Here is a 19500-nt window from a genome sequence, read left to right as displayed (position 1 = left end):
GTGCGCGCACGCACACACACACACACACACACACACACACACACACACACACACAAACACATTTGTACTGCTGTCTTTTTGAGGACATTCTATGCCTGTACGTGTCGTCCACGAAGCTTAACGCCTGAACTTCGTCTTAAACCTTCCAACGATGTCTTTGCCCACACTTGAGCCTCATGACAACGGTTATAAACTGCTGATGGTCCTCAAAAACCACGGAAGGGGAAGTTCATAAACAACTTGGGCAAATACCTGATTCACTGTCACACAAATAAACACACGCTTACGTCTACAGTGACAAACACACACACACACACTCCTCAATGTGCACTACCTCTCAGGTGATTTCCAGTGGATACACATTCTTACAGGGTCAGAGAGTACAAGGTCTACAAGTCCATCTATTAGTGGCATTAAAGCTCAGTATTCCTCAGATAGTTGTCAGGTACATTCATGAGTACTGCAGGACTCCAAGTTTGGGAATGCCAGGATTTCATCATGTCACTATATAACACGTTCTGGGAAGAATCTCCCATCCGAACCGCAATTCTTTGGTTCCTCAAGAGAAGTTCTACATTTTGGATGCAGTTGGGGTTAAGTTCCTCCACATGAGAAGTATCTCACAGTCTGGTGCCACAGTAGACCAAAGTACACCGACATATGAGGTCAGGGGTCAACATCACCATAAAAATGAGTGAGGGTGAGTGAGTGGCTTCAACCGAACGCACCGGCTGGTCATGCTCACTCACATTCATTCACGGTAGAGCCAAAGCGGAAGTGTTTGTGCTTTACGGCTCATCCACAGACACGGGCTCGTCCATAGATGCTGTTGTTAGCTGGCGGAACCGTTAGCTTCAAGCTAAATATACATGGCTGGCTATTTCTGCATCCTGGAGTCACAAAGAAGTGACGCAGGAGAGGAAAAAGCGTCTCGTGAGCTCCAGACTCCAAGTAGTGAGTCTGTCCCTGGTGAAAAACCCTTCCACTGACATGCAGAGCAACAACCGTGATGACATGATGCCTGCACACAACGGCAGGGCAATGACGGAGCTAATTCAGGAGCTACAAATGTCCACTCAAGTTTCCACCTTTATTTGTTTAAAAACGTTCTCAAACTCATGTGATTGAATGGTTGGCATCTGGTGGCTTTCTGGTAATGAGCAGCAACACACACACACACACACACACACACACACAAAAAGAGCCTGGAACCCGTCTCACTTCCTGCCATTTTCAGCTCCATTCTGTTCTGTTTGTGCAACATTAGTTACTTTTACTCAGCTGCGCTCTACACACACGCGCATCCGCACACTCTCTCTCTCTTTCTCTCTCTCACACACACACACACACACACACACACACACAGTCTGTAACTGACCAACATCATCACTGTCTTCCTCCTTTTTTCATGCTTCATGCTCGCTCGGTCTCTCTCTCTCTCAAACACACACACACAGCCGCACTCTGACCTGCCAGCATCAGAAACCTCGCGCATTCTCCACTGAAACGGCGGAACAAACCAGTGGTGACACGAGTGCGCATCGAGCAGACCAAGCGTGTCTCCGCGCACACGCATGCTACACACACACACACACACACACACACACACAAAATCACCGGAGCTGTAGGTCTACTCAATCAGCCTGAAGAACACATGCGCAAAAGCGCACGCCCACACACACTTCCAGCGATCCAGAAACTCTAAAACACATGAAGCAGAAAGACAAAGTGTCGCTAAAATTCAAACTGTTTACATTTCAGCTCGTGTAAGAAGCAAGAAACCCACGTCATCCTCGCACACGCACGCTGGCGCGCACGCACGCAGGCAAGCCCACTTGTGTGTGTGTTTTCGCACAAATTTGTTTTTGCCCTCCTACCTTCCTCGTGCATCCGCTGCAGGCAGAAAGTGAGGTTTCTCCTCCAGCCAGGCATGGTGGTGAAGGAAGAGGAAGAGGAGTGGACGAGGAAGAAGAGGGTGATGAAGAGGAGTGATGGTGGTGAGGGCAGCAGAGGCTAGATCCTGTCCGGTGGAGGTGATGACGCACAGGGCGACAGCAGCCACGGCAATAGACCGATCCCCGGTTCTTCTGCTCTCCTCCTCCTCCTCCACTGTGTTTATGCCCCGGTGTGCGCGCGCGTTTGTGTGTGTGTGTGTGTGTGTGTGTTTGTCGGTCAACGGCGAGCGACTGCTCTCTCTCCGGTAAAGACCCCGCTGAGAGGCAGCGTGACAGTCGGTCCCGCTGCGGCACCAATGCTCTCTCTCTCTGCTAACAGAGTCCAGTCATCATCCTCTCCTTCACACTTTCATTCGTCTTCTACTGTGTTTGCTTTTCTTTCTCTCCCTCCCTCACTGCTCTCTCCCTCCCTCACTGCTCTCTCTCCCCCTCATCCCTGCTCTCTCTCTCCCTCATCCCTGCTCTCTCTCTCCCTCATCCCTGCTCTCTCTCTCCCTCATCCCTGCTCTCTCTCCCTCATCCCTGCTCTCTCTCCCCCTCATCCCTGCTCTCTCTCTCCCAGCAGTCCAGTCATCATCCTCTCCTTCATACTTTCTTTCGTCTTCCACTGTTTTTCCTTTCTCTCTCCCTGCTCTCTCTCTCTCTCTCTCTCTCCATCCCTCTTCTGCAACACTTGTTCCACTCTGCCTCTAATCATCTCTTCCTCTCGGTGTTCATTTGCAGTTGAAAGGTTCTCTGCTTGAGGTTTTTTCCCCCTCATTCAAGGCAAATCAAATTCACGTTGATTGTAATTAACTTCATCGCCGATGATCCACAGAGCCAGAAAAGTAAAGCTCCTTTAGTGAAACACAAACCCTAAAATGACGTTTTAGAACAGATTCTTCACTCCTGTTTATTGTTGATCCACATCGAGAACCCTTTCCTGTTCTCGTATTCGCTCGATTCGGCAGAGAACCAATGAGGCGTTTATTTTGCTGGCTTACAGGGAAGCGTGAGTTGAGACCTGAGCTGATAGACGCGTTGCTCCTGGTCATCGACCTGAGATCCTGAGCGTTTCACACGTCAACAGATTCAACAACAACAGCATCAACCCTGAGGCAGCAGCTCCACGAGCCCGACGCCAGAGGAAAAGTTCTGAGGGTCTTTAGAACCTGTGGCGCGTCTTTCCTGGTGATTGTCCCGGCTCACGCTGAGAATAAAACGGGTGAAACGGCATTTATTAGGCTGCAATGTGCTTGGAAGAAGGAGGAGCTTCTCCCACGCTGGTGTCATAATCAGGTCGTGACCTTCCTGCCGACGCTCTGAAGTTCCATTCATTGCCATAACAACTGTGTAGACGGCTGTGAACTCCTGCTGGAAGTTGCGATGACGGCAGTGAGATGATAGACATAACATCAAAATAATGTTCTCTGAAATAAAAATACCTAAACTCAGTGAGACATCAGTGGGCTCCTGATGCTGAGCAGCTCAGAGTCCACGCCACCACCTGACGTTCCACCGTCACGCTCGTTTACTGCATGTCCCCTAAGCGTGACATCACGGATGAGGGGGTGGGAAGGGCTCTTCCACTTCATTTAGCGGTGACAGTGTAAACTGAACTGCCCCGAGGTGACGGAAAAGCAGATTTTGGAATCCTCACTTCCTCCCTGTCAGTGACTTCAGCAGCGGGCGTCCAGACTGCGGTGACAGAGCAGAGCAGAGGCCTCAGGCTCAGCGCCGGCGTCAGCATGTGACCCGATCTGATCACGAGCGTGTGACACGAGCGTGAACGGCCACTGCAGCGCTGGCTGGGATGGACAGTGGGTTCAGGTGTGCCTCTGTCGATTCAGCAGACGCAACCCAGGTTCAAAAACCTGCCCCAGTTTGGTAGGAAAAAGGCCTCAGAGCAGCTTGGGAGGCGGTCTGGACCCGTGTGGCCCCGGGTTCAGGGCACTTTAGAGGAGTGAACATGTCCTCACTCAGCTGCATGCCAAGTACAACATATTATTGTCATAAAATGCCTGATTATCCTGAACAGTTGGTAGAGAAGTACCGTCTTGGACGATCTGGTTCTATCTGGAAAGAGAATACGGAGGCTTGGAGAGGCCAAACAGACAGACAATTTAATGAATTCACTGTCACAAGATTTTACTTTTTCAAAGATAAAAAAACAAACATCTAAACTGAGTGAACAGGTTCTGCCTCTTGGCTTTAAAATCTCTATTGTTTTGGTATCTGGAAGCCCACTGCAGGGCTCCATGAAGACAAATAGACCCAGTCTGTACGGTTCTGATTCCTCCTTCTTTTCCTTTCTGAACAATAAAGGCTGGATTCAGCAAAGTGGCCTTTTAGGTGTCAGTTGCAGCCGTGCAGGGCACCTCTCTCTCTCTCTCTCTCTCTCTCTCTCTCTCTCTCTCTCTCACACAAGGCCTAATCTACAACAAACCACATATAGAAATAAAAACATTCCCTAACTGGTGGCACCATCTCTCTGTCTGAGATGAAAACATTTGGTAAAACTGAGTGAGAATCATAAAACATAAAGACAGCATCATCCCAGATGAAAAGCTGCACTGAAGCCAAATCTCACTGCGGGAAAGTTACTGCAGGCTGACGCCCAACCTACTCCAGAGACAAACCACCCAGATCAGTTTAGGGTGATAAAACCAGCCCCACACACACACACACACACACACACACACACACACGCGCGCGCGCACACACACACACGCACGCACACTCAAACTGGCACGATGAATGGAACTCCTCTGGCTGTTTGATGGAGGAGTGGGACCTCTTCTGGTCAGACAATAGAGGTGCAGTATAGTTTGTCCTCCAATCATGAAGCCAATGATCCATGGCACTGCAAACCGCTGACTTCATCACTTTATACACACACACACACACACACACACACACACACACACACACACACACACACACTGCAGTATAGGATGACACAGTCTCACCTTCAGCCTGTCTTTCTCATGTCTCTTTTCACACGTCAAACTGTCCTGTCACTTAGTGAGAGGATGACGGTGTGTGTGTGTGTGTGTGTGTGTGTGCGCACGCGGCTGATTTAACAATAGTACACACTCTAGGCTCTGTCGATTTTTCTCACAAAAAAAAGAACAGGACTCCAGTGTGAGATATAGATAAGAGGAGAATGGTTCACTTCTGTAGAACCAGTAATTACAGAGAACCGACCTGCTGACATAACAAATAAGGGACAAACACGCCGTGCTTTAGAAGACAAATGTGCAGGTCAGCAAAAGTTTGGGAGTTCACACAGCGACAGCAGATTGCAGTGTAGGCAAAAAAAGCATGTAATGGCTTTGCTTTATTATTTATTTTGCCTTTTTTGGAGGTGCAACTCTTCTGACTGGTGTTGCGTTCAGAGTATCGGGTCTGATCGGATGCACCGGCATGACCTCGGGGCACCGAGCTCGGTTCTTTTGCAAGACTACGTTTGCACACTGGAGTGTGAACAAACAAAAAAATAACAAATTCTGAAATTAGATACTGGAATTCAGGGCAGACATGGAAAAAAGGGGGGGGGGGGGCACATTATACTTTTACTACAGAGGGAGATTCAAGGATGACCTGAACAGATGTAGGTGGTCAAAGGTCAAAGGGCAGGTCATGGTGATCACGCACTGGCAGCTTCAGCTTTCATTTGGATGCGTATGCTAACTTTACTCCTCTGATCCTGGACAGCTGCAGGGCTCTGGAAGGTTTTTGTTTTTCCTCGCGTGTTCAGGCACTGCAGGACTGCGAGTTTCAAAGATGGCGTCAAGCGTGACAGCAGCACTCAAAACTGAGCAACGTTCACAAGTACGGGCGAGCAAGAACCTGCTGGAGGAGCCAAGAAGGAAACTGGAACACAAGCTTTACCATCTTAGTGAGGCCAGCTGAAAATGAGGTCCAGGTTCTAGTTTCCAGCCATTAATTACTTTGTCTGAGTGACTCTTGTACTATTTGTTGTTGTTGTTCTACAAGAATCACAGTCACGTCTTAAGGAATAACGAAGACTAAGTCAATTCTAAGTAATGGTTGACCGATCGATCGTCCGGCCGATTTTTGCTATTTTTTAGTAAATCGGCATCGGCCGATTATTTAATTTGGTCGCGCCGATTTTCAGTCAGGCACATCTGCGGGCAGCTATTTACGACCCGGCGCAGCGCTGTTCATTCAGAACCAGAGGGCCAACAGGTAAGGCTTCAATTCTTATATTCCAGTGTCCTAAAGTCATATATTTGCTCCCATTATAAGTTGTAATCTGTTGCTTCATTTAGCGAAAGTAAAAACAAATAGCATTTTCTGCTCAAAATGAAACGTTGCTCGCTCATAGCCGTCAAGTCTCCCGTTTTGGCCGGGAAACTACCGTATTTCACCCCTCTTTCCCGCCCTCCTCCCGTATCAGTATTTTCCCGTAAATCTCCCGTATTATTAAAAATAAAAACATTCTCGTGCCTCTCCAAACTGAATTCCGTCACTAGCCTCGCGAGAATTACCACCAGCAGTAGCCTGGGCGGAGTATCTGGTCCGCGGTCCGTGTAGTGAACAGAAACAGTGCCTCGGTCGCCGCCCCCCCCTCATTATAATGAATAAAGCCCCCCCCCCTCATTATAATGAATAAAGCCCCCCCCCCCCCCAAACAACGCGCATTATAAGAAGTAGCGGGCCGTGCGCCACGCTCCCCCCCCCCCCCCCCCCCCCGGTCGGCATCGGAAAATTTCCCTTATTTTCTCGACCAAAACTTGACTTTAACGCGTTAATTTGTTTAATTAGAAAGAAAGCATGAAAACGCTTTACTTTAGTTTTTATTTCGTGTCGTATTTCCGAGTAATGTCACTGTGGAACAGCGAGGGTCTCTCTCTCTCTCTCCCTCACACACACACACACACACACACACACACACACAGTGAGAGAGACAGTTGGTTGAAATTGTTCCTGCCGACTGTTCTCGGCTTTTTAAGAAGAGGACGCACGAAGCGAAATACGGAAATATTTCGCTCACGTTGCATATCGGCCCTAAAAATCGGCCCCCAAAAAATCGGCAGCTCATATCGGCCATCGGCTGACTCTGACTTCTAAATATCGGTATCGGCTTTAGAAAAACCCATGTCGGTCGACCTCTAATTCTAAGTTACAGCAACACACACAACAGTGGTTCTAAACATAACGTGACTTAAATTAAAGTTGCGGTGCACTGCGAGCGGCCATTTTAGCTCACGCTAATGCACATATTTGCCTAAAGACATTCATTTAATAAAACACTTGGCAGGGTTGTAGTTTCCTCTGTGTGTCCGCCCGGTAACAGCCTTGATTCCCCCTGGTTCATTTCGAAGCTGCTGATTCTAGAACCGCCTCCGCAGGCTTCATGCAGCACTTTGGTTCCTGTGGTTTCCCAGCACTGTTGTGCAAACGCACCAGGAAAGCGACAGTCAGGCAGACAGCTGAAGTACTCACAAGTACTCACAAGTACTCACAAGTACTCACAAGTACTCACAAGTTGTTGTTTTTCTTAAAAGAAAGTACTTAAGCTCAAGGCAAAGAATCTGACAGAGTAACCTCCACCTGTAGTGGAGTAATATTGGACCAGCCTGAGAGTTCCGATTAAAACTGGATGAGTGGTTTTATAATTCTGAGGGAAACTGAATCCCTGGCTTTCGCTTTGGTGTCAAAAAATTCAAAATAAAATGTTTAAAATGGATGTTTTTCTTTTTTATTGTATAATTTCTGGCTGATTTCACATCAGGCTTCCACTCCTGCCTCGTTTCCTGTGGGTCAGAAGCCTGGTGTTACTAGGGGAGCAGACGTCGTCTCCCCCAGCTGACGTGGATCCGTGCTGGTCCTGCCACACGTGATGCTCCTGCAGGTTACCGACGCCAGAACGGAGGCAAAGATCAGAAGAGGGACAGCAAACGCAGGGAGCTCCCTTGGCTCGGATCTTTTTACAATCTGCCTCCTTCACCACACACACACACACACACACACACACTCACACACACGCAGACTCGTATCCCTCTCATCTCTCCACCGTGTCTTGGATGTGTCGGCCGGCTGCAGCGGTGTTCGCGGTGCTCACCGCCGGGCTCTGCGCTCCGTGTCTGGGCTCGGGGGAGAGAAGCCAGCAGCTCAACTACCGGCCGGTCATCGGTAAGATCCAGCCTCGCTCCGGTTTATGTAATGACCATCCAGAATGTTCCGTCTCTATCGCGCACAGACGCCAGTAACCTCTCAGAGAGGCTGTGGAAACGCAGCCGCGGGCACCGACATCAGGCACGCTGTCATTTGTAGGAATATTGAAAAAAAAAAGACAAAGCCTCAGGACGCTGATTCGTAGATGAGGTCCTGAAGTACTAAACACTTTTACCCCCCCCTCCTGAGGATGATGAAGCAAATTTCAGCACAGGAATAAAAGCAGAGCGAGGAACTCATCAAAATAGCAAAGGAGTGGAAATTACAGGGAGTGATGACGTAAGTAATTAACAGTCAAATGTTCACCATGTGGGTATTTTCCTTTTGTAATTTCTTTTTTCTGTTGCCTCTAAACCTGGCAGCCCCAGGATGGAGGTTAAAAGAAGCTGTGTTCTGTGTTAGACCACAGGCTGCTTCCATAACACCTCCGCCAAAGCCAGGGGGGCTACAGTGACGCTGGTCACGCTGTAACGGAGGTTTGGGGCCGCGTTGAATCACTTAGCGGCCTTCAGCCATTTTTGGGCCTTCTGTACCTGAACCTTATCTCTGACCTCAGCAGGCTCGGACGTTGTCAGCCCAGTAAAAGGCTCTTATCAGTCCTAATCAGGAGCACTGAGTTGATGAAGCGTGGCCCTTCTCTCCCTCCTGAAACAACCTACAGTCGCAGACTGCCACAAACATGGACTACATAACCAGCTTAATGACACGTGGATGCAGTATATGACAGTTTTAAAGTGATACTTCACTCAATAAGCGTATTTTAGCTTTTTGGTTCTCACGAGTAGCTGTGTTGAGCCCAGAACGATGCCTGAATCACTTATTTGTGCCTCCGGAAAGCAGAAAGAGCCAGCCACATATTATATTATATAATTAGCTTGAAGCTAAAGGAGGCTAACTGTGACGAACAACAGAACCGTCCCTTAACGTCCATTTACAAACTCTCCATCTCATTTTCCAGTAGGACTCAGGAACTCACAAGCATTTTAATCTCTGCCAAAAAACACAAAAACAAAAGACTCCACTGAGACCCGGCGCAGAACTGGAAGAGTGCGACTTATGAAAGAAGACCTTGATCATACTGGAATATTCCGGTCGTTTATCTGATCGTATCTGGTCACGTTGCTTTGTCATGCACATATCTGGCATTCCGTCCGTTTTGCTTGAAACCCACTTGCGCATGTATCAGATCGTCTGAGGAATGAGTCGCGTGACTGAAGAAGTCCTGCCCCCCCTCCCCTTTTTCTTTTTTAAAGGTGTGCTGGCACAGGAAAACCTCCCAGATGACCCGTTCGCCTGGGGCTCCTCCTACATAGCTGCCTCCTATGTTAAGTACCTGGAGGGGGCCGGGGCCAGGGTTGTTCCCATCAGGTACTACGAACCAGACAGAGACCCTCATTCTACACAAGAGACCAGAGCAAATCTTGCGTTCCCGACACAGCAGGCATCATGAAGCGGCTAGCTAGCCGGCTAGCAGGCTCACACGCGTGTCCGTCTGTCTGAGGCTTGAGCTCAACAGACACAGCCGGCAGAGTCACATTCCGCTCCCTTCCATCTGCACGCCAGGTCACACCGAGTTCATGCACCACTGTTACCTGGTAGCCAATGCAAGAGGTGACCATCTCATTTGCATGAGCCCCGCCCCCAGCTTTACACCCGAGGAACCACACCCGCCGCCGGCTGCTGCTCGGTACCTCTCCGGCAGCCTTCCACCCGTCTCATAAAGACGTCTATATTCTGTCATTTGCCGTGAATGAAACATCCCTGTTCAGGCACTTTCATCCTCTCTAAGCAGAGCGATAGTTGATTGCTAACCACTTGAACCATTTTCTGCGTCTTTGGCTCACCAGAATCAACCGCACACAAGAGGAATATTCAAAGATATTCTACTCCGTAAACGGGTGAGTTCTCCAAGCCTCTGCCTCGCTTTGCACTGCCTGTTTTGATTTGGTTGTACTCTACATTATGGAAGTTATAATGATTCAAGGCAATGATTCCTTGCAGCTTTTTCCGTGTTTGTTGCTTACACGTCTCAACTGGAAATGTGTCTGCAGGCTGCTGCTGCCAGGGGGAGATGTAGATCTTCAGACGTCTCAGTTCAGTCGGGCCGCCAAGATCTTTTATGACCTCGCGCTGAAGGTAAACGTCGACGACGGACGCCTCGGGATCAGAATTTAGAGTGTTTTAGTTATTGCTTAACACAACACTGCTGTGCCTGTGTGCACACAGGACCGATACTTGGTTGGCTGACGGTCTAGGGATCCTTCAGAGATGTTTGGGTATAAAGGGGGATGCGGCCTGCCGCTGAACTCTGTGGAATGTTCCAGTGTCACACTTGCTTTGTGGGACTTGAAAATAAAGTTTTCCTTTGGATAATGAAATATGTAGCAACTGCACTGAAGTCAAGTCCTGGGATTCTAAGCTATAAATTTGTAGTTTGTGTAAAGATTCCTTGACAAGACCAGCAATGAATCGATAAAAATACCCTAATAGACGCTGACAGAGAACCCCTCTGTCCCGTGCAGGCCAACCACGCTGGGGACTACTTCCCTATCTGGGGAACTTGTCAGGGCTTCCAGCAGCTGACCGTCCTCACCGCCAACAAAAACCTGCTGACCCTCACGGATACCAAGGCCGTGGCGCTACCGCTAACACTCACTCCAGGTACTTATTGTGTATTCGTACTAAGTTAATGCCTGATGGAGGGTTTACTGGTAAGATAACCTATTATCAGAACACTTGACGTCCCCCACAGACGTTGACCGTAACCTCCCTAACAGGATTCCTTAAATACTTCCTTCCGTTTGTGAACGTTTCATGGGAAAGAACACATTTTTGGGGCATAGCGGACTGAATCTTACTGATGGATTGTTGCACTTTGATTGAATTTCTGCGCTGATCTCCTACATTCGGTGAGAAACGTTTTCAAATGTCAAGGTTTTTGACATTTTGGAAGCGATTCACGTTCGGTGGAGCAGGACACTTTGCCTTCGCTACATCTTGTTCTAGTAACAGTTAGTATGGGATCCCTTTTACGGGCTCTGGTGGAAGATCGCAACAGCAGCAAAGGTCCTGCCTGCCAGTTGAGTTGTGATCCTGGAAATCATTAATAAATCTAAAAAAATGCATTTCAGTTAGTTGACCAGCAGATGTCCCCATTGCAACTGTAATCCTTCAGAGTTTTTCAGCCCAATAAAATACTTCAGTTGTTCTCATTTCTCCATTTTTGACTGTGATTAGCAGAACTTAAAAAATAATAATCAGCTGTTAATTGAAAATGAAATGGCAACAACTTAATGACAGTGTAGCTCATAATTATGCAAAGTTTCTGACTGATCTGGGACCTGGGATGAGATGGGAGCTTGTTGGTAAAACCACAGCACGTTTCCTAGTCAATGAAAATCCCTTTCAGTTGCACACAAGTGTAACACAGTGTTGGAAAGACAGTCCTCCTAGAACAACATGAAGTACAAGGAGTTTCCAAGCAGTACTTCCACCCTGCGAGTTTGACCTGAACACCAAATGTAACCCGCTTCCCACCGTGTTCCTTTCTTGGTCCGTCCATCCTCCAGCGGCCCAGTCCAGCCGTTTGTTCCGGAGTTTTCCCAAGGATCTACTGCAGTCTCTGGCTGAGGAGAACATCACATCCAACTTCCACAGCTGGAGTTTGTCTATGCAGGTACTTTTCTGCTCGGATTTGTTTCACTCTCTCTGCCCACTTCAAGTCAAACCGATAGCATAATCAGCAAAGAGGGTTCAGGACACTTAAACACGAGTCGACGACAGCTCACAGGAACGGTTTGGTAATCGTAGGTGAGATAACTGCCAACACGTAATCTCTGCCTTTAATCCTACAGAACTACAGTCGGAATGTCAAGCTAAAGAGGTTTTACAAGGTCCTCTCCACTAACAACGATGGGAAAAAGGAATTCATCTCCACCATGGAAGGTGCTGTTCCTCGCTGACTAACTTGTGATGTTGGTCGACACACCAGAGGAGTCGGACGACTGACGATGGGGATTTTCTGTGTTTGTGTTGTCTCCGTTTCTGCTTTTCCACAGCCTACCGTTACCCATTTTACGCCGTGCAGTGGCATCCAGAGAAAAGCCCCTTTGAGTGGATAGATAAGCCGGGAATGGTTCACACCAACGCTGCGATAAGAGCCTCCTTCTACACCGCCAGCTTCTTTATTTCTGAAGGTAACAAGAGCGCTGTGCAGTATAAAAGGGGGTACGGGTTCATCGTGAAGTTGCAGACTTCTATTACAGAAGCTGGCGACTGGGTGTGACTTGAAGTGCAGTTTTAAAGATCCTCACAGGGACGAACTGAAAGGGCTCATTCACTCATCCAACGTTCAGGATTTGTCATTGTCACTAAACAGTTGAGGCCATAGAAGAGCTTGAATTCACAGTGAATCTCCGCATCAATTGCCTTTCTCTCCCTTTATTTCCTGTCTAGCCATGAAGAACCACCACAACTTCTCCAGTGCTGCAGAGGAAGCGAGAGCTCTCATTTACAACTTCTCTCCCGTCTACAGAGGCACCCATACAATCTTTGTGCAGAACTATTACTTCGATTGATGCACGGTACCGAGGACAGAGTAGAAATCTGTCACGGCGTGTCACCGGTAGACCGTCGAGGCCCAAGTTCAAACCAAACTTGATGGAGTTGTCACTCAAGTCACACTAGTCTCAAATCATCAGGTCAGCCTGACAACACTTGTTTTTCATGGAAAATGCGGGACTTTAGGATCGTTAGACTGTGTGGAAGGACACGTTCATCGTTAGCAACCTAGAACACCGTATTCATAAGGCGGCGGCGTCATCAGTGTGCCAATTTTATGTCCTGCGCATTCCAGCCCTCCAAAGATGTTTGCTGTTTTAGGATTCTCATTTAAAGTGATACTTCCCCCAAAAAGTGTACTTTGCCTTTCAAGCACTCACAAGTAAGTGTCCTGCATTCACAAGGTTTGTTGTTGTTTTTTTTAATTGCTCCATTCCATTTCAATCACTCCAGAATGCAGAAGGGGCTACACGTATGTAGCTTGATGCTCGTGGAGACTAACTCCTAACAACAGCACAAAAACTCTCCAAACTGCCATTTAACAACCTCCTAGGAAAACAAAAAGACTACGATCCAGATGAGGCTACTGAGAGCTTATGAAGGAACATTTTTGCAGAATTTCAAGCTCAGAAATATGAAAGCAAAATGTATGCGACCGGCTCCTTCTGTACTCTGGAGTCACAGAGAAGTGACGCAGGAGGGAGAAAACATCCTTGGAGGACCACTCACCGAGTCTTTGAAAGGCCAAAAACACTTTTTGTGTGAAGATTTGCTTTAACTTTGTGTTCAATCACCTGCTACCTTGTTTTTTTTTTAAATACATTTCACATGCAAAATGTTTTGTCTCGTTCATTAAAACCAAAAATAACCAGGACTACAAACTGCTTGTCCAGATCCTAATTCCTCGCGTTAAATACAAGTGACCTTGCATCTTCACATTGAACTCAGCCGCTCTGGGTACACGCCTGACCTGATAGCACAGATGATTGTGGAGGTCATTGTTAGTTTAGACAACAAAAGGAAGTCAAGTAACCTTCAGTCCAACTTCCTGTGTTGCTTCAGCAGGGTTCCGTGTTCTACTACCAGTCACAGAACCTTAATCCTGCTCGCAGTGTTTCACCTCAAACGCCTACAAAGGGATCAAGAATTGCATCGTATTACCACATTGTCACACTCCAGTGTGCGTCTCCAAAATGTCAACTTTTAATGAGTAAAAAAAAAAAAAAAACGGTTTTCTGACGGGGCACTTACCCCAAAAAACCTGGTGGCTTTTTACAGCCAATAGTTCTTTCAGCTTATTGAGGAGGAGTGGACTTTTCTCAACCCATAATGGAACATTTAATCTTGTGATTTCTTAAAAAATTTAAATCACTAAAATCGATTTTTTTTCTCCCTTTGCTGGGGGACATAATTCTACTTTGAATAATAAGAAGAAAATGTGCATTTTAAATGACATGCTTGCTGAATCGGTATTGATTGCTGGTTTTTGGCCAGGCCTAAAAAGCAGTTACCCTGGTTAAATGTTAATTTAATTCTTAAGGAGAAGGACTGCATTTAGATAATAACTTTAGTTGATAGAACTTTTTAAAACTCAGTTAGAGAATGCTTTACAGAACAAGATGAAACACACAGTCAACAAATACTGTAACAAGGGAACCAAGTACAACCGCAGAGATGCGAGCTTCAACATCAGCGCGAATAAAGCAGATTGTATGATTGCGGTTTTAATCCTAAAAAATGATGTGTTCCTGTCACAGTGACCTTGACCTTTGACTCCCAAAATCCTTTCAGACCATGTTGAATTCCCAGGGGACATTTCTGCCATTGTGAATCCATTTCTTCCAGGAGTTCCTGAGATACTGTATCATGTTAACAAGAAAGGACCAAAAGGCAGAGCTGTTTATCAGCTGGTCAGTCTCCTTACTACCCTTACAAATCTGGGTCACGACCAAAAGAACAAGATCACGAATGCAAGCAGCTGAAATGGTTTTCATCCGGAGGGGTGGCGGGCGTCTCCGTCAGGGAAAAGGTCAGAAGATCAGTCATCCGTCGGGGACTCGGTGAGGCAACACTGCTAATTTGCATTGAAAGGAGTCAATTCTAAAGTCATGCTTCTCTGTTTATGTTTCCATGTACAAGTACAGCAATAAATGATCGATCACTTCTGTTGTGTTCCGCGGTCACTCTGTTTGGTTTAGAGGTTACGGGAAAAACACAGAAATCAAAGTATTAACAAGTAAAACGTGTTTTTCTGTATCATTTATTTATTTGTTTTTCTTGTTCAGCACAGATTCTCAGGTGATGCTTTGTAGGCAACTGGACTGAATCTCCAAGATGTCTCGCCTCTCATCCAAAAGGCTTCTTCACTTTTGGCTGACTGGTGGGGAGTTGCAGGCTTTGGGGGTGAGGGTCCTGACCTGAAGAGTCCTAAAGGTCCCATGTGAGCTCTAGGTTTCAGAGACATTGGAGAGTCCTTGACCGTGACGTTTGTTAAATGTCCTCCTGGGCCTCCTCCTCCTGCTCCTTCCCGTCCGCTCTGGTTCTCTTCCAGGTCTTGACAAACAGAGCCAAATTGTCCAGGAATGTCTGCATGTCTTTCTCCTGGTGGAGGTCATGAGGCAGTGCTGCCTTTGCTGGAGGTGGTGGTGGGGCTTCAGGTGTCATCGGTTGACATCGAAGGAATCACCACTGGAATCTCCCCCAAATCTGACGTGTCAGAGCGAGACGGCTCGAACACGAACGATGCGCGAACATCTGCACAGCTACGAAAACTTTGAAGCTTTCCAATCTGGATTCAGAGAACAGCACAGCACTGAAACAGCACCGCTGAAAGTCTCTCATGATCGTCTTATAGCTTCAGACAGAGGCCTTGTCTCTGTACTGGTACTTTTGGACCTCAGGGCTGCATTTGACACCATCGACCACAGCATCCTGCTGCAGAGACTAGACCATGACATTGGGATAAAAGGACCTGCCCTAAAATGTTTCTTTTCAATTTGTTTTTCTGTTGTTGTTTTTTTAACCTGTCCTGTTCAGCAGCATCAGTGTTCCTGGTGCCTTGTTGGACTGAAGCAGTTTTACTCTGCATAGGAGGACTCTGATAAACTCCTCCTACTGCCATTTATGCTTAATTTTATTAGGAATGGTGTTGGTTCACTGATGAAGCTACCGGACTGAGGCTCAGGAGTGGATAGAGAGAGAACAGGGACAGGACAGGGAAGACGGGGGGGGGGGGGCAACAACAACAATAGCAGAAAAAAACAAAAAACAAACAAAGAAAAAGTAACAACAACAACAGAGGAGAAAAAAAAAGGAAAAAACATTGGTTGCAGAATTTCCAGTGCAGGCTTCCCATTTGGTTTAATATAATTTTTAGATAAATGTCTGAGTGTGTGTTTATGGGTCAGTTGTGCGCCGCATGTGTGTATGTGTGTATACTCGTGTGTGTGTATGTGTGTGTGTGCTACGGTTTGTCTTGGATGCTGTGCATAGCTGGCTGTAGCTGATGTGGGGGGGCCAGGACATCACACCCCCAGTCCAGGATAGCAAGCAGGTCAGGACCAGGCCACCAGAGCACCAAGAAACCCCCAGGACACGGGGAGCCCCAGGCCACAGCCACAGGCCCAACCCATGCCAGGACCCGTAGGAAAGCATAGGAGCAGCAACCCGGAAGCAACCAACAGAGAGACGGGGCAGAGAGGACCCCAGTCCCGTCGGGCACCCCCACCCCCCACCCCCCAGCATGAGCAGAGCCCAGGGGCACAGGGCGTCTCTCTGGCCCGAGATCTAGAATCCACTTCAAAATCCTTCTGCTGACTTATAAGGCTCTTAATGATAAAGCTCCATCCTACCTGAAAGAGCTCATTATTCCTTACTGTCCTACCAGAGAACTCCACTCCCAGAAGGCAGGTCTGACTCCCAGTATCCCTATAAACAGACTGGGAGGTAGAGCCTTCAGGTACCGGCTCCTTCACTGTGGAACCAGCATCTCTCCATGGGTCAGAGGCAGACACTCTGACTATATTTAAGTCCAGGCTTAACACCTTCCTCTATGACAGAGCCTTCAGTCAGGACTGGTTCAGGTAGCTCTGAACCATTGATAGCTATGCTGCTACAGGCTTAGACTGCTGGGGGACACATCAGGTTACATGGAGCCCTTCCCTCTCCTCCCCTCCCCTCTCCTCCCCTCTCCTCTCATTTTGGAACTGTCATTATCATTACCAGTACATGTTGCACTTTGTAGTTTGGCCTTGGTGTCTGGCAGTCTCTCTGTGTTTCCGCAGAACTACTGGAGCTTCATCTCCCTGTATCAACCTCCGCCTGCATCGCCCCCCTACCCCCCTTGTCCCTTGCTGTTAAACCGGCCTGTGCTCCCCTCCCATGAACCAGTCTGTCATCCAGTCCTCCCATTAAGCCGGCTCACTCTCCCTGCCTTGCCGACCAGAAGCTTCCTTCTTCAGCTGTTGTTAACATTTCCATGTTTCCCACATTTTGTATTATCAACTGTTTTCTTGTCTGTAACAACATCTACTGCACGTCTGTCCGTCCTGGTGAGGGATCCTCCTCTGTTGCTCACCCTGAGGTTTCTCTGATTTTTCCCTGTTAAAAGGGTTTTCTATGGAGTTTCTCCTCAGTCGATGTGAGGGTCTAAGGGCAGGGCATGTTATGCCATGTGAAGCCCTTTGTGCCGTTTGTAAAAATGGCTGTATAAATACAATTGCCTTGCCTTGCCTTGCCTCCAGGGCATCTGACATCTCGAAGTCAGTCGACTCCCTGGCATCTGACATCTCGGAGCTGTCCTCTGAGTCACGTGTGTACTCCTCAGAATCAAAGGAGTAATACACAGATTCTGGAGAGTCTTCATGGTCGGGGTCAGAGTCCACGGCTCTATCGGCGAGGGATCTCTCAACGAAGGCCCTCACTCGAGTGGTGACAAAGTTACCCAGAAGGAAGCCCAGAAGGAAGAAGGGCATCGTGCAAGTTGAGTGCAGTTCAAGGTGCAAAGTCTTCAAAGTAGTTGGCTGTCTTTGCTATCGCGAGGTTGAAATATTATGGAGGCTGAGTTATTTTACCCTGTCAGAATTCTATCCTGCCATGTGACATCCTTGTCATCTACAAGTGTGATCACTGACCTCCATCTTGGGTTCTGACTCAAACCACTGACTCAATCAGAACTCTGGCTGCGTTCCGATCAGCACCGTACTCCCTGCTCCCTGCTCAGGGAATACCCTGCGTCGTCAAAGTTCCTCCGTTCGGAACACCCTGCAACGCCATCAGCGCATTCCTCACTTCCTTTGGTCTTCACCAAAATAAAACATTACATGCGCAACAAAATAAAACTGCCTTCACAGAATACACATGACCTTTCATTTTACTTTTTATTGTAATGCACTTACTGTAACATCACAATGTAACAACTAAACGTCATCAATGTTCTTGTTAATTAAACGTGATTTGAGAAATGTACGATTTGTATGGTCATTCTTAAAAATACTGTTAAGCTGGAAAGTGTAATAAGCCAATATTTGTTCATTTATACCTGGTATGTAATTAAAAATAATAATGATATGCTGAAAATTACGATTGGAGTGGCATGAAATAAATGTTGATGCTAAAATTTTCTCAACATTCATGTGGCATTGTTGTGCAGGTGATGTAGCTAGCGACCATACTTACACACGTAAATGAATTCATTTTCATTAGTCGCCATTATTTTCCAGGCTCGGACGCACGTCTGCCGCCGCTGGCGAGTTTTTTTTATTTTCCGCGCCGCACGGACACCGCAATGCATCATGGGGAATCTTGATTGTCAACTTCCGGCGAAGTGTTCAGTTCCCTTTGGAGTGTTCCCTGCGGTTCGGAACCTCAGTTAAGATGGCTGTATACCGTGTGCAGTCCACTTTGCAGGGAACTGCAGGGCGACTGGAACGCAGCATCCGTGTTTTAAACTCAGGATTCTGACTTTACAGGATGCAGGAGTTGACAATTTCAAGAAAACAACTAACTAAAAAAAATATTAATACATCCACATAATTTATAGATTCTTGACATTCATCTGGAAAAATGTGTAAATGCCAAACCAGGAGCCTGGATGAAATGACCCTGAATTCACACTTTTGCAGGTGGTTGAGGAAATAATGTTCAGGCTCTTCAAATAATTTTAACTGTAATGAACTGGTAGCACCACCTGAGGAAGACCTGAGGTTTAAGACGGTTGGGTTCCAGTCCTTCATTTGAAGCTGGCATGTGTACTACATCCGTGCAAAGGTAAAAGATCCCCAGGTTTCCACTAGATGGCGTCATAACACCACTGAAAGTGTATCAAGGGTTTAAAACATGAGAGATAAATGGTGTAGACATCCAGTAAAGGACTGGGGGAAGAAGACGAAAACTTTACAGTCAAACTGGATTTTTTTAAGGCCCCAAAAACATTTTTATAATTAGCGTCACAGCCTCCTCTCACTTATCATGATTGTTTTCTGCTCCCGCTGCGACTTGCTCCATTCGCCCTGATGCAGGGGATTCAGTTGAAAAAAAAATTAAGTATCGCATACTAATGAGCACCAATCAAGATCCTGCAAAATTGTAAACTGAAACGGGTTAAAAATGGCAGTTGTTCGGTCCCTTTCAATCCAATCTGATCCAGGCACAACCACCTAGTCCATCCGGATAAAGCTGAGTGTTTCATTTCTGATTATTTCTGTTCATGAAAGTACAATATCATGATGGAGCGTTAAATTTACAGACATGGGCATTTCAAGTGTTTAAATACAATTCTTTTGGAAAATAAATATAAGTAAAA

At 47.0% G+C, this 19500-nt stretch overlaps 2 protein-coding genes across 5 annotated transcripts in view; one reads left to right on the top strand and one right to left on the bottom strand.

Moving 5' to 3' along the window:
* The window catches only part of grip2b (glutamate receptor interacting protein 2b), a 203955-nt gene extending 201651 nt beyond the window's left edge, over window positions 1–2304 (bottom strand). For all 3 annotated transcript variants that reach the window (XM_086200301.1, XM_086200304.1, XM_086200306.1), the window contains exon 1: window positions 1878–2304. In XM_086200301.1, coding sequence (XP_086056427.1) covers window positions 1878–1932 — 55 coding nt within the window. In that variant the 5' untranslated portion in view covers window positions 1933–2304. The remainder of the gene's footprint in view (window positions 1–1877) is intronic.
* Window positions 2305–6090: 3786 nt separating this feature from the next.
* Window positions 6091–15243, top strand: LOC147268591 (gamma-glutamyl hydrolase). Of its 2 annotated transcripts, none has more exons than XM_086200295.1 (9): window positions 6091–6146; window positions 7696–8096; window positions 9986–10036; window positions 10190–10274; window positions 10661–10799; window positions 11708–11814; window positions 11993–12083; window positions 12197–12334; window positions 12594–15243. In XM_086200295.1, exons 2-9 carry the CDS (start codon window positions 7804–7806, stop codon window positions 12713–12715), a joined length of 1026 nt encoding a protein of 341 aa, XP_086056421.1. In that variant the 5' UTR covers window positions 6091–6146; window positions 7696–7803; the 3' UTR covers window positions 12716–15243. The 2 variants fall into 2 exon arrangements, with proteins under 2 accessions (XP_086056421.1, XP_086056422.1); XM_086200296.1 differs by lacking the exon at window positions 6091–6146 and adding an exon at window positions 9392–9506 and having other exon boundaries at window positions 7838–8096; window positions 12594–15240.
* Window positions 15244–19500: the final 4257 nt, after the last annotated feature.

The sequence above is a fragment of the Aulostomus chinensis genome, chromosome 3 (genome assembly GCF_037954235.1).
Source record: "Aulostomus chinensis isolate RoL2024-O1b breed Wild chromosome 3, RoL_Achi_v1.0, whole genome shotgun sequence".
NCBI classification, from domain to species: domain Eukaryota; kingdom Metazoa; phylum Chordata; class Actinopteri; order Syngnathiformes; family Aulostomidae; genus Aulostomus; species Aulostomus chinensis.
The sequence above is the reverse complement of the archived record's forward strand: the minus strand, read 5'-3'. Positions and strand labels throughout refer to the sequence as shown.